At 32.4% G+C, this 14,541-nt stretch overlaps 1 protein-coding gene and 1 long non-coding RNA gene across 2 annotated transcripts; one reads left to right on the top strand and one right to left on the bottom strand.

Annotated features, from left to right (window-relative positions):
• Positions 1–912: 912 nt before the first annotated feature.
• Positions 913–12,181, bottom strand: LOC140452041 (uncharacterized). Its single transcript, XR_011952123.1, has 3 exons — positions 11,834–12,181; positions 2,905–2,970; positions 913–1,071 (listed from the first exon to the last, which is right to left on the bottom strand). It is a non-coding gene; the product is annotated as an uncharacterized lncRNA (long non-coding RNA).
• Positions 12,182–12,303: 122 nt separating this feature from the next.
• LOC140452034 (uncharacterized) lies at positions 12,304–13,575 on the top strand. Its single transcript, XM_072546061.1, has 3 exons — positions 12,304–12,735; positions 12,986–13,054; positions 13,109–13,575. Exons 1-3 carry the CDS (start codon positions 12,657–12,659, stop codon positions 13,573–13,575), a joined length of 615 nt encoding a protein of 204 aa, XP_072402162.1. The 5' UTR covers positions 12,304–12,656.
• Positions 13,576–14,541: the final 966 nt, after the last annotated feature.

Here is a 14,541-nt window from a genome sequence, read left to right as displayed (position 1 = left end):
AGAAATTGCAGGAAATAATCAGCTGAGGACATACTGCGCATGCCTTTATGCAACTTTCTTGCGTCTTGCAGGTATAATTGCAAGCTGTAAAACGGACTTTATGCATTTTAGTGTATTGCAGTAGTCTTAAAACATTTACTGTTAATATAATAGTTTGACAAATAGTTGACATTTTAAAAATCCCTCACTTACTAACTATTCTGATGTTCTGGCAACGCTGTGGAGTTCTGACGTCGTAAATCTTGAATGACGTGCAAGCAATTTTATATGAAAACTGATATATCGTGGGTATACTGCAAAAACTGACCAAGTCAATTTTTATCGATTTTTCGTTTATCAATCCAAGTCACTCGAAAGACGTAACCGAATACCTGGAAAAGTGCCCAAGTCAAAATATAAAGGCACGATGCCGCAACACACATAACATCCAAATGTCTATGTCTCGGTATGCGTATCAATCATAGTATATACCCCCTCTAGTAAGGTAAGTGCCGGAGAAAAAGTGGGGAGAGAGTTTCTAGCGCCAAATAAGTTCGGAATCGGGAACTAAAAATTTAGCGGCAAATTCAAAATGTAGGTTCTGAATTTAAGGCGGGAAATTCAAAAAGGATATACTGAATTTTAGGCGGGAAATTCAAAAAATAAATTTCTGAATTTTAGGCGGGAAATTCAAAATGTTCCGAATATTATATAGAAAACAAATATAGTCATAAAATAATAAATAAAAACTTATTCTATGCCAAAATATATTCTCTGTCCAAAAATGTAGTATACACTTATGCAATTTTGTATACCATAAATGTATAACATATCAGATAGAGACATATGTTTTGGCACAGGAAAAGTTTTTATTTATTATTTTGTGACTATATCTGTTTTCCATTACATTAAAACATCAACATAAAAAACAGATATTCTTAAAAATTTATTTATTTCTGTAATTTATAAAATTTGAGGAATCACAGAGATATAATAAATTATAAAGATCGTCATCACTGCCATTGTGGTGGTCTTCACCTGTATCCACGAAACTAGGCTCCATTCTGAACTTAACCATCTATTCACTGCAACCTGCAAAATGATATATGGAATTACACACAAGCAGCAACCGAAATAAGTAAGCCCTACCTGCGGAGACTTGCATACCCATATGGACATTCAGGCATACAATTCATTGAGGTGAGAAAGATTGGTCCTAGTAAATTAGGGACCACTCCTTCGAGCCCCAATGCTCCCCAGGCTTTCCTCACCCTCCCCCCCATACCACGCTGATGTGCTATGGGAGGCTAGTTTCATCTATATATTTACTGAATAGTGCAGAGCAGCATGAGGCTCTTTAGTCTTGCTATGCTATTTGTATGTTTGTGTATATATATATATATATATATATATATATATATATATATATATATCTATATATATATATATATATATATATATATATATATATATATATATGTATATATATATATATATATATATATATATATATATATATATATATATATATATATATATATATATATATATATATGTGTGTGTGTGTATATGTTAGAGATTTATTATGTATCTAATGTATTTTACACACAAACATATATAAATAAAAAATAAACTATGTTTATGAGTAAAATATGTGCCCATGTATAATTAAAGTAAAATATGTACCTATGTACTACAATGGCGAGTGAAATATCTCATTCATTTACAATTAAAATGTTTTGAAAACCTTTGTAAACAAAGAGTAAGTAACATTCTTTCCAGAACTTACATCAAAGGAGAATTTTTAAATACACAGTGTTCACAAATTATATGCAATTTCTTTGAATTTCATGAATTTGTAACTAAGTATAATTAAAGTAAAATATGTAACTATGTATAATAAAAGGAAAATATGTGATTATGTATAATTAAAGTAAAATATGTAACTATGTACTACAATGGGGAGCGAGACAAGGACATAGCATTTCTCTCAAACTGTTCACCCTTGTTCTATAAGACAAGGTAGATACAGATGAAAGCAATTGTGAAAGACCTAGATTCAGGAGCAGATGGAAAATGTTTGATGATGAAGATATATGTAAAACAATAAAAAGAATTTTAAAGATTCCATATGAGTCCAGTAAATAGAAAACACAATTTTATTTGTTTACAACAAAATGGAAATATGAAACTGTAAACAAGAATGAATAACATACAAATTGTACAGTTTTATACTGGAAATAATTTAATTACACTTATGACCTGTACTTACAAAATTGTTTTCTCCTACTTTCATATTTTCTGTGAGCTACTAATTTCATAGGATCTATCATAGTGTAGTCTGGTTTATTTTTAAGTAAGTTAATAAACTTCTGGTCTCTGCCATTTACAATTGCATTTACACTTTTACACCACATATACAGAGAAAGTCTAACAATAAATTTACATATATTTATACCTGTATTTGAATGGATTTTACAGTTGAATGGTGAAAAATTTAAACAATTCAATTTCAATGAAATCTGTATCCTCTTTCTTTACTCTAAATAACATATTATATTTACATTGCTCACAGGAAACCTTCAATACTTTCTTTGCTACATATCCTGCAACATAGGTTACAGTACACCTTCCCACCTGAGTTCTCATAACATTTGAAACTGAAAGAGGAAGTGAAACATTCACTTCAGGTGCCAAAGGTTTACAACCTGGTAATACCTCACCTGTTAAAAAAAACCTAATGCATCTAATGCTCCCTCACTAACATCATTTTCACAATTGCTTTCAGGTGAATGAAAAGATATAAAATTATTTATAAGCAAAGCTTTGAAAGTGGTTATAGCATCTGGCACACTTACTGAATGAAAAATGTAAAGACATATTTTTATAATATATTACCAAAGAATATAGAATATTTGATATTACCATGTACGTCAATAAACCTTATAGTTTGAGTTTCTTCTTCTTCAATATCTGCTGCATTCTGAGAGCCTGAAATTTAAATACAATATTTTAACAGAACATAACCAATAAATAAATCTGTTGGACTAATAAATAAACAAGTACTAGATATCTTGATCTTTATCATCATCAGAAATGAACCCAAATAATATGTTGCCCAGAAGGCCCATCAAAATTTATAATAATTAACTACAATTAATATTCATAATACTTATATTAAAAATCAAAGTCATATTTGCGGAATACAATTAAGTACAATTAGATTTATAAGTTTTGATGATTTTAAAATATATAAGTAAGATTCATATGATAGGATTAACATTAATTTAAAGGTAATTATTTAGTAAGCCGGAACGCCTCAAAAATGCCAAATTTTTTGTGGACTTAGCCGAAAAAGTGAAAAAAACCTCAAATTTTAATGTTTTCTTTGCTTTAAACTAGTAAAAGTGCCCAAATAATCAAAAATACAGAAAAAAATAACAAAAAAAGCAGTATGAATCAAAAAAAAAAAATTACATAAAAAGCAAAGAAAAGTATATATACATGTCTTAATAAAAAAAACGTAACTAAAACATATTAAATCTCACTGTTTTTTACTGTTAAATTATGAATAAATGGGTAAAATTGTTTAAAATAATCAAGATTTTTAATATTTCAAAACAATATGGCGGCCATGCGCAAGAAGTTAAATTTTATGTACTTTTGACATCGTTGCCAGTTTTAACCTTTAAAAGATCTAAAAATTTCATGAAAATTACCTTAATTAAAACAGGTGGAAGGTGGATACAATCTTAAGGTTGATCTGCACCCCTCAAAAGACAAACCCCAAATTCAAAAAATTTGAAAAAATTTGAGAAGGTATATGTGATGACTAGAAGTATTTTGACAACTTTTAAACAAACTTCATGTTTTCGTTTTTGAAAAAACTCAAAAAAACTACTTTTTTCCAAGTATAAAGCGGGAAAACCAAACATAGGATTTTGTTAATTTTTTTACAGCATCAAGATATCATTATAAGAAATACTTATGAATTTTTTGAAAATTTTTGAATTTACAGTTTTGTCCCAATAGGAAAAAATAATATGTTTCGGCTTATAATAAAGTTATCGGTAAGAAACCGAAAGATTTTTTAATAACTACATATATAAAACTGTAAAAGTGGATAATATTTGCAACAAAAATTTAAATATTTTTTCCTAAACATATGAAAAATCTCGTTAAACAAGAATTATGTCTTGAACTGCCGCCTTCAAATTGTAATGTAGGGAGATGGCTCCATCTGAAGCAATGGTAGTATTTATCATCGATAGATAGCATTACGTTCGGCTTCGAAACGCTTCAAGCGAAACGTCACAATAACAGGGTTGCCATATCAATTACTTTGTACAACACTTTGGCAGATAACAACAAAATTTAATAGGAATGTTATCGGTTTGAACTTTGAACCGGTCATGCTGAAACTTACAGAGTTACAGAATAGTAGATACTGCAACTTTTATTTTGAGAGTATTATATCATAAAATTTACACTCTATAAGTAATATATCTACAAAAAACCTATTTAGTTTTAAAAACCTATTTAGGCGTTTTTAGTTAATTATTTTAGTATTTATAAAAATAGTGTTTCTTGCATAACCAGTGGCGTACACAGAATTTGTCTGAGGGGGGGTTTGAAATTTTTTAATGCTACCTCCATTTTGAGTCGCTAAAATTTGGGTTTAAGTTTAATTTAAAGTAGTAAAGATTGTAGCAGTGCCAAAGATTCAGGTATCTATTATCCTGCCTACCAACTACAACCACCCTCTCTTACTTGTGTGAAGACATTTTTGGAACACTCCCTTCTCTTATCTATTGTTCTGAAACTATTTTCTTGTGGCTTTTAAGGTAATTACTATTTTAATGGGAATAAGCCAACTTGTAAATACAATACATTTTGGAGAGGGCTATCGCAGTATTCCCGTTCTTCTCCGCCAATCCTGCCGGTTTAAGGCATGCTCCTCCTCCAAACCTTTCGATTCCATCGCTCTTCTAATTCCTTCATTCTATGAGCGTCAATTTCTACCTCTTTTTCTTCTTCCAGGGGGCATCCATTTGTGAAGTTTTTGGGGCCAACGTTCGTCAGACATTCTCAATAGGTGTCCAAACCATTTTGAACCTCTTTTTTTCTATTCTGACAATGACCGTTTCTGTAGCGTTGGTCTTCCTTTCCTGGCTTGATGTTCTAGCACTTCTTCTCAAATAATCCATTTCAACTGCTAACAATCTTCTCTTCAGGTCTGCATTGACAATTGTCCATACTTCAGAGCCATAACTATTTTCTGATTCAACCATGGTTTGCCCTATTCTTTTTTTGGTCCTTTTGGAAATGTTGCGATCCCACCATAAGGAGTTCAGACATTCTACAATTTTACGTCTCTGAGTAATTCGGTGTTTAATTTCGGTTTGTCCCAAGCCGTTCTTAGCAATGAGTGCACTTAAATATTTAAATTTTTCCACTTGTTTGATTTCCACGTCCTCGTCGATCAACACTTCAAACCTTGCATCTGAATTGATAACTAAATATTCTGTTTTCTTCATGCTGACTTGTAACCCACATTTTACATATTCTCTGTATAGACGCTTTATCATAAATTCTAGATCATAAAAATCTTGAGCTAGGACGACTTGGTCATCCGCAAAGTTCAGGTAGAACAGTACGTCATTTCCTATGGGGATTCCCATTCCCAGGCAGTGGTTTTTCCAATTATGGAGGGCTGCCTCAATATATAAATTAAACAGTGAGTGTGATATTCTGCATCCTTGTTTTAGTCCTTTAGTTACTTTTATTGGCTCTGATAGTCTATTTCCGATTTTTAGGTAAGTAGTGTTCTCTCTGTATACTTCTGTAATTATTCCTAAAAGGTATGGACTAATGTCGAGTTGTTGCCACAATTTAAGTCTTGGAACTGTATCATACGCCTTTTCTAGGTCGATGAAGGCTAGATGTACTTTGGTACCAACTACTATTCTTTTTTCTATTAATTGTTGGAGTATAAACAAGTTATTAGTGCAAGATCAAAGATCAAAGATTCAAACGTCAATAAACTTATTTTAACCTTCAATTGTGGCTTATTTCCATTAAAATAGTAATTAGATCTTATCTCTGTCGTTGGCTCGGTTGTTGTTTCTCTTCTTCTTCTTTCTTTTTAATGACTGCTCGGATGTAATTGTGAACACTATTCCATCCCTCCGTACTTCCAGTCATTTTCACGATCATCTCTCTTACAGTCACAGGGTTCATACCTATTTCTTTCTCTGTTTCTCTCCACTGTACATCTATTACACTCCAGCATTGTGTGAGTAACACTGTCGGAATATTCGCAGTGTAGGCATTTATCTGTATCTGTCTTTCTGAACCTATGAAGATACGCCCTAAAACAGACATTCTAACCAGTCCCCTTAGACTCGGGATTAGCATCTTGGTCCACTGGGCAACATCTTCCTTGTTGTTCTCCTCTTTTTGCCATCTTTCCATTGATCTTTTCCTTTCTTTTTTTTATAGCTGTTGTCAAATGCTCTCTTCTCTCATAGAGATGTCTCTTTTCTACTGCTAGCACATGCAGAGAAACACAACCCGTGATAGTCCACAATGTCTACCACCTGTCTACTTTTGTTATAAGCCTAATATTAGATATGTATATCTAATATCATATTGTGTATTTATACAATAATTATTGTGTTCTGCATATTTAACGTGGTAATTTAATTATTCAATTAGCGTTGTTGGATTTTTTGTATTGTGTGTGAAAGTCAAGTTACATTTTCCTACTATTCTTTATATAGTTTTTTACTGGTAAGATAGAAAAATCTTTATTAACATCAAAAATGGGTGCCATATTAGAATTATTTGAACTGGATGCTGGTGTAATAATTATAGAAGGTATTTCAAACGAACTTGTTCATATTCGTATTCATATTCAATGTCTAAATATTGCACAAGAAGAAGTTATAAGAATAACTAGGACAAAATCGAAGTCACTAAGAATCGTCTGTAATAGTTGCTATACATTCTAAGATCAGTTTAATAAATTATCTGATTTAATTTCTAAGTTATCAGATAGATTCGCATCGATTAAGGATTGTCTCGAGGCCTTGGAACAACTTTCTCAAAGTAACTCAATTGAGTAACTCGAGGATTGTAACAAGAAGCAAATATTCGTTATCAGTTTCCACGTTTTTCCGTTTTTCGTTTTGGCAGGTTAACAATAGTAATAAGCCTAGGCCATTAACGGTTAAATTTGCAGATAATAATAGTCCATTATTTATGTTGCACAATTAGATGAGGTGGTTAAGAACCAAATTTTCTAGAGTTCAATTTTAAAGGATGACATAACTAAATATCAACTAAACTATTTGAATAAATGGCGAAAGGAACTGGAAAAATATAAAGTACTTAACAAAGAACTAACAATAAAGTATATTAATAAAGTTTCAACTATTATTAGTACTAACCAACAAAATGCCGCAAAAAACGAATAAAGACAACAACCAATATTTTTTAGACCAATATTGCTTCTTTACATTTTAGTTACATTTTACATATAGTTTTCTGACTTTTTGTCATTTAAATCTTCTCATGCCGATATTCATATTTCCGATATACATAATATGTTTGGGATGGAGTTCCTCTGAAGTCGCTACGGGAAGTTAACGATTTTGGTGTTACGGTCAACCAAACATTAAGTTGGTCTACTCAAACAGCAAAAATAGTTAGTAAAGCGAATTCTGCTTTATACTTTATATCAAAAGCTTTTCATAGAATGTCTCCGGACTTGTTTTTATAGTAGAAGCTACTAGTTTAAATAGTTTCAAAAACAAGTTTGATGAAAACGAACAGAATATTGTACCTAGCTTTATGTTAACTATATTGTTTGTATTTTTTTTTTCTATTTATATCTTTCCTAACCCAGGGAATAACTTATTTAATTCCCAAAGATCAAAGTAACACTCAAGATCCAACCAACTACCGCCCAATTACTTGTCTTCCAACTCTGTATAAATTGGTCACATCCTGTGTAGCCCGGCGTATCAACCTTAATCATCTATTGTATATGGATTATTGAATATGAACTATTAGCTTCCACTCGAAGCCACCTGGATCAGATGCTAAAAACAGTAGAAAATTTCTCTAATGATATTAGTATGCACTTCGGTCTTGACAAGTGCCGTATAATCAAAGGAAAGGTTTAGCCCGGCTGATTCGATATGCAAAACGGCCAGACATTCGAGGCCATCAGTGAAAATGATATGTATAAATACCTAGGACTAAAGCAATCGCGGAAGATTGACCATAAGCAAATAAAAACTGAGATAACTACTGAGTTTATACGAAAGGTAAAACAGCTGCTTCGTTTACACCTTAACAGTAAAAATTTGTTTAAGGCACTAAACATCTACGCATGTTCCGCGCGTAGCTATTCATTTGGTATTGTTAAGTGGACAAAAACGGATATAGAAAATCCACAAGGAAAATAAATTCCTGTAGCTGGCTGTATACCATGTAACACAAAAAGAGGTTTAATCTTTGTATGTAGGTATATAGGTATATTTTTTTAAATATACCTACATACAAAGATTAAGCGAATGATATAGAAAATCTTCAGCGAAAAGTACGAACACACCTCACCAAGGCACAAAAACACCATCCTCGAAGTGCAGTAGAAAGAACGACATTACCGCGGTATTTCGGAGGACGAGGACTTATGGATATAAGTGAGCAACTCGAAAAACAAATTACTAATTTAAGAACTTATTTTCAGGTGCAAGCTGAGACATCTACTTTACATTGCGCGATTTGTGCAGTAGATCACAACACCGATCTAATTGAGGGAACCAGAAATGCGCATAAACCAGCATATTATGGACGAAAAAATGCGCACCTGGATGGGTAAACCTCTGCACGGGCGACATCCCATTGAGGTCAGTCAAGACCATGTCGACAATATAGCGTCGAACTATTGGCTGACATCAGGAAAGATGTTCCCTGAAACAGAAGATTCACTACTGGCCATTCAGGATCAGGTTATACCAACCAAAAATTACCTGAAATATATCGTCAAAGACCCTCAGGTCCAGAATGACAAACGCCGATATGGATGTTAAGCTCAGGAAACCATCCAAGAGATAGCTATCAAACTGGGACTTCTTCAAACAAACCATCTTCCATATTATCAATACGTTCCTGAGAGTATACTTGACAATGACAACTACAAGCTATACTGGGACCGCACTGTGCTCACAGAACAAACAGTGGCACATAATAGAACAGATCTCATACTGGTTAATAAACTAAAGAGACAAACAACATTAATTTATGTGGCGATACCCAACAACAATAATCTTCGTGTTAAACAGAACGAAAAAATCGCCAAGTACAGGGATCTGGAAATTCAAATACGAAGACAGTGGAGAATGGAAAGTACCCAGACAATACCTATTATTCTCTCCACTACTGGAGTCATTCCAAAGAAACTCCTAGAAAACATAAAAAAGCTAGGTCTGAATGAACATCTCTACAAGACTATGCAGAAAGCTGTAGTACTCTCAACGTCCAGATGTGTACGAAAATTTTTGGGAGATACTCCAACATACCAAGCCACCTAGGGCTCGATAACACGGAAAGAGTCCCACCAGAGCTCAATCCTTTTGATAACGTAGGTATCTGGGATGAGTGAATTTTCCCCTTAGATGGAGTGTGAGCCGTATGACTAAATCTGGGATACTAATACTCAAAAGCAAACTTAATTCCAAACACATAGTAAAAGCAATAAACACATACGCAATACCACTTTTCACATACTCATTTGGCTTTATAAAATGGTCGAATACGGAAACTGAAGAACTAATTAGACCAAATAGAACCGTGATAACTAAATAGGCATCAACTACCCCAAATACAACTACATCCAACGCATGACACTACCACGCACACAAGGTGAGAGAAAAACATCGTGTTTTGGAAATATCATTCACTACTTAAAGATAAAAAACAGCAAAAAACAAAGACAAAAATATATAGAGCAGCAATTAGACCGGTGATAGCATACGTAGCAAAAGTAATATGTCTTACGAAAATAGATATAAAGAAAATAAAAATATAAATAAAAAGTAAAATATAAAGAAAAAGTAAGAATTATTAAAAGCAAAATGATAAGAATAAACAGCCCAATAAAGCCCGAACAAGGAGAATATAGAAGACTAATGAAGCATGAAATAAGAAATAGAAATATAACCTAAGGGGAAGACATAGTGAAATTTATTAATCCACACAGACTGAGATGGTTTGGACCCATACAAAGAAGAGAAAAAGACGCACTTATAAGGAAGATAACAAACCTGAACCCAGTAATAAACAGACCAAAAGAAAGACATGTTCGCATGTTTTAAATAACATTTTTGACGATTGACCATTTTTCATATAAATCCCACTAAAATATTTAATAATCCCAGATACCTAATTTAATTTTTAACTATCAACAAAAATCTAATATATGATTGCATGTATAAATTTAATGGTAATACGATATTCACAGATAGCGCCGCTAAGTACCTCTTTGTCGATAAAAATGTTTACATAATAAATATGTGTCATTTTTCAATGATATGTGTGGATTATGTTCTTGCAAATGCGTAACTTTAATATATTCCGATTGACACAGCGGAGCAGTAAAATATTATACATAAAGATGTTGTTAAAGATATCTTTGCTTACTTGGTCTACTAGGTATTTGATAAAATTACTGTCTGTCTACACAACTTGGCAACTCAGCCAATGGATATAATGATAGAAAACTGTAATTTATATTAGGGTTTGAAAATATCACAGAGTCATCATGTAGAAATCTACGATTAAGTTAAAAAAATTACCACAGTAGTATGCCGCAGTAGAGCCATCTCTAGGATCAGAAACAAATTAATCGAGGGTGAAGATCAACCTTAATAACCACGTGCAAAACGAGTACCCGTTAACCATCGTCTTATTTTATTATTAAAAATGTAAACCAATAAACCAAATCTAACCTAACACTGGTAAAAAAAAATCAGTAATATAAATAAATAAAATGTTATAATATAATTAAAAATCAAAATTTTTATATTTCATAAGAAAACATGAAATTAAAACTAAACCAACGTAACCAAATCTAACCTAACGCTGGTAAAAAAGCAGTAATAAGAATAAAATTTTATCAAAATTTTTATTGTTCATAAGAAAACGTGATAATAAACGTATAGTAACGTAACCAAATCTAAATTGACCCTTGTAAAAAAGCTATACTTTTCAGTTAAAAGTAGGTAATAATTTATAAACTTTACGTTTTAGGTAAATTTTTATTTTTCATTAGAAAACATGATTTTGAATAACTATGGCAACACTGGTTAAAATTACCCTTCTTGATCATAAGAAACAGTTGTCATTCCTGTCATTTCTTGTTGTTTCATGGTAAATAATGGCGGTGGCTTTTAAAAATCGGGCATATTTTAAATCGGAATTACATAAAAAAGAACGCTTTGCACCGAATAATAATCATTGCACAATCATTAGTAAGTGAAGGAGAATTCATTGATATAAATTTCATCTCCGTAGACACGGTTCCGGTTTATTAAACTAGTACCCATCAAAATTTATAATAATTAACTACAATTAATATTCATAATACTTATATTAAAAATCAAAGTCATATTTGCGGAATACAATTAAGTACAATTAGATTTATAAGTTTTGATGATTTTAAAATATATAAGTAAGATTCATATGATAGGATTAACATTAATTTAAACAATAACAGTTTAAACATACAAAATATTATTTAATTTAAGTTTGCTAACAAACATTTGCTATGAGGTACAGTGCTTACCTATTGCTGGTAAAAATCCACTTTATCTTCGTCTGTAAAATGTCTAGAGCAAACACGAAATTTATTGTAAACAGTAAGAGGTGTATAATTGTTTAATACTCCTCTCTTAATTACTTTCAACCATTCCAACGTGTCCATTTCATTTTTCGGATTTGGAAAACGAAATCTACTGCTTGTGTGGTCCTTACAACCAGGAACACAACATGGTTGGCTTTTTCTTTTCTTTTATTTTGTTCCATTTTAACGATCAACAATCATCAACAATCAATAAGATGATTACAACAAAGACAAAACAAAACAAAATTCAACTTGCAATATTTCAATGGCGTACAATGGTACAATACAAATAATACAATACCAACAGACGAACACAACACCAACCTTCATTCTTCAACCCTAGAACATTAGATTAGAATAACAGAGACACAGTTGGGTTGTTCTCTGCTTCAACTTCAATTCTTCCACGGCACATGCGTCTCATACCCCCACCTAGAGTGACTGTAGCGCCGCCGCCATTACGTACGACTGGAATCGTCCAAACAAACTTCCCCGCTGCCCTATCTCTCTTGCACTACTATTTCTTTTTATGTACTATGGTATCAATAGCATAGTATAAAAAAGAAAATAGACTGGAAGAAATGATCATGTTGACTTGGTCACTTTTGCATGAAATGTGATTCACATTTCATATCAACATTGAACTGCGACAATTGGCTATTACGACTTGGTCACTTTTTGATGTTTTAGTTTTACCTACACGTTGTATGTTTATCAGTTGAATTATCACGTGTTGGAAAATGAAATATTAAGTTTATCTTTCATTATGACGTCCAGGGGAAAGTTTTTAGTACAAATGTGTTTAGATGAAGGCGAAGCTAGTACTTCACATGAAAATAACGCAGGTGAGTGTTGTAATTTCGTAATATTACAACACAAATTATAAAAGTATCTATTACTTAGCTCTTAGCAGATAAACGTTTTCCTTAAAAAATAATATTTATCGCCCCACTTCCTAACCATCAATAGTAAATGCCGCTGATACAAAGTTAATATTCTATGTAGATTTTTGTTGTTGATCATTTTGCTGTTTTAAAATATAAAACATAATAATGAGATCAAATTAGGGTGACTAATAATGAGTAACGGTTTCAGAACTATGGTCTTCTAAATCAACATCACAACACATTCCTATTTTGTCAGCTGGAACCAGCACTACGGAAGGTAAATATACATTTTAAAACTGATCTTTTTATCCTAAACTAATATTTTAATTAGGTTCATTCAATACTACTCAAATGCAAGGATGTTCAACTACCACGTCTGATAATGAAAAAGAGAATACCAAACATTGTGAAGAACATAATAGCTCTATTGAGGTGAGTAATATACCTGTGTCACCTACGTTTGAGAAAATGGTCGTTGATAGTGGTTCAGATTTTTCTACCGGCAGTAGTGATAACTATATTCCGAGTGATGATGATGGTTTATCAAATGTTGAATCAACTGATAGTGATGTACCCTTATCAAAACAAGAATGTCGTTGGAGAAGAGCTAACCCTTCCCGATGGAAAAGAAATATTAAAAAGAAAAATAGAATGTCAAGTTTGCCTTACAAATCAAAAGGAACAGTCATTGCAGCAAAAAAACCAAAATTGATTAATTGCAACTCTTGTAAATTAAATGCTCTCTTAGTTTTAATGATGATTTCAGAAACCAGTTATGCTCGGAATTTTGGAGATTAGACTATAATCGTCAAAAAGATTATATTCTCTGTTGTGTTGCGAGCAAAGAACCTACTTGTAGAAGAGTTCGTTCTGGAACAGGTGCTCTCAAAACTGCAAGTAGGTACTATCATTTCCTAAACCAGGGTAAAAAAATTCGAGTTTGCAAGAATTTCTTTCTACGCACTTTGTGTATAAGCCACGGGCCAGTGCATAAGGCATTTTCTGGAGCAAATGATATAGGAATATTTGCAGCTAACGACAAACGTGGCAAAAAGGAACCGGCTAATAAAACCAAACCTGATATTATAGCGTCAATCAAAGCGCATGTACAAAGTTTTCCAACCATGGCATCTCACTACTGTAGATCATCAACTAAACGAGAATATTTAGATTCTAATTTATCTATCGCAAAAATGTACGAACTATATGTGGAAGATTGCAAGAAAACGGGAAAGGAATACGCATCTCAAATAACTTACCGTCGCATTTTTGGTACCAACTTTAATTTGTCCTTTTTTAAGCCTAAAAAGGATCAGTGCCTAACATGCACGAACTACTTGAAGACAAAAGCTGCAGATTTAGAAGAAAAATATCAGAATCACATTAAAAGACGAGACGAAGCAAATTTAGCAAAAAAATCAGACAAAGAGCGCGCAATGACTGATAATAGTTTTTTAAGTGTCACGTTTGATTTACAAAGCGTTCTGCAAATACCTTCTTCAGATGTCTCACCAATGTATTACAGTAGAAAGCTGTGCGCGTACAATCTCACAATTTACGAAGCAGCTAGTCAAAAAGCCCACTGCTACGCATGGACTGAAATTAATGGTCAAAGGGGCAGTTCAGAAATAGGTACATGCCTGCTTAAGTTTATAAAATCTTTGCCACAAAATATTATCGAAATAAGTTTGTTCTCTGATACCTGTAGCGGTCAAAACAGAAATCAGTTTATTGCAGCATTATTTCTATTTATCGTACAAAACA

The sequence above is a fragment of the Diabrotica undecimpunctata genome, chromosome 1 (assembly GCF_040954645.1).
Source record: "Diabrotica undecimpunctata isolate CICGRU chromosome 1, icDiaUnde3, whole genome shotgun sequence".
Taxonomy (NCBI): Eukaryota; Metazoa; Arthropoda; class Insecta; order Coleoptera; family Chrysomelidae; genus Diabrotica; species Diabrotica undecimpunctata.
Note: the sequence above shows the minus strand (reverse complement) of the source record. Positions and strands in the feature narration are given on the sequence as shown.

Bases quoted from the DNA above. Each gene is read 5' to 3' on its own strand.
- LOC140452034 (XM_072546061.1), top strand. From the start codon at position 12,657: ATGACGTCCAGGGGAAAGTTTTTAGTACAAATGTGTTTAGATGAAGGC. The intron at 12,736-12,985 runs GTGAGTGTTGTA...TAACGGTTTCAG, and splicing joins TTCACATGAAAATAACGCAG to AACTATGGTCTTCTAAATCA. The intron at 13,055-13,108 runs GTAAATATACAT...TATTTTAATTAG, and splicing joins TGGAACCAGCACTACGGAAG to GTTCATTCAATACTACTCAA.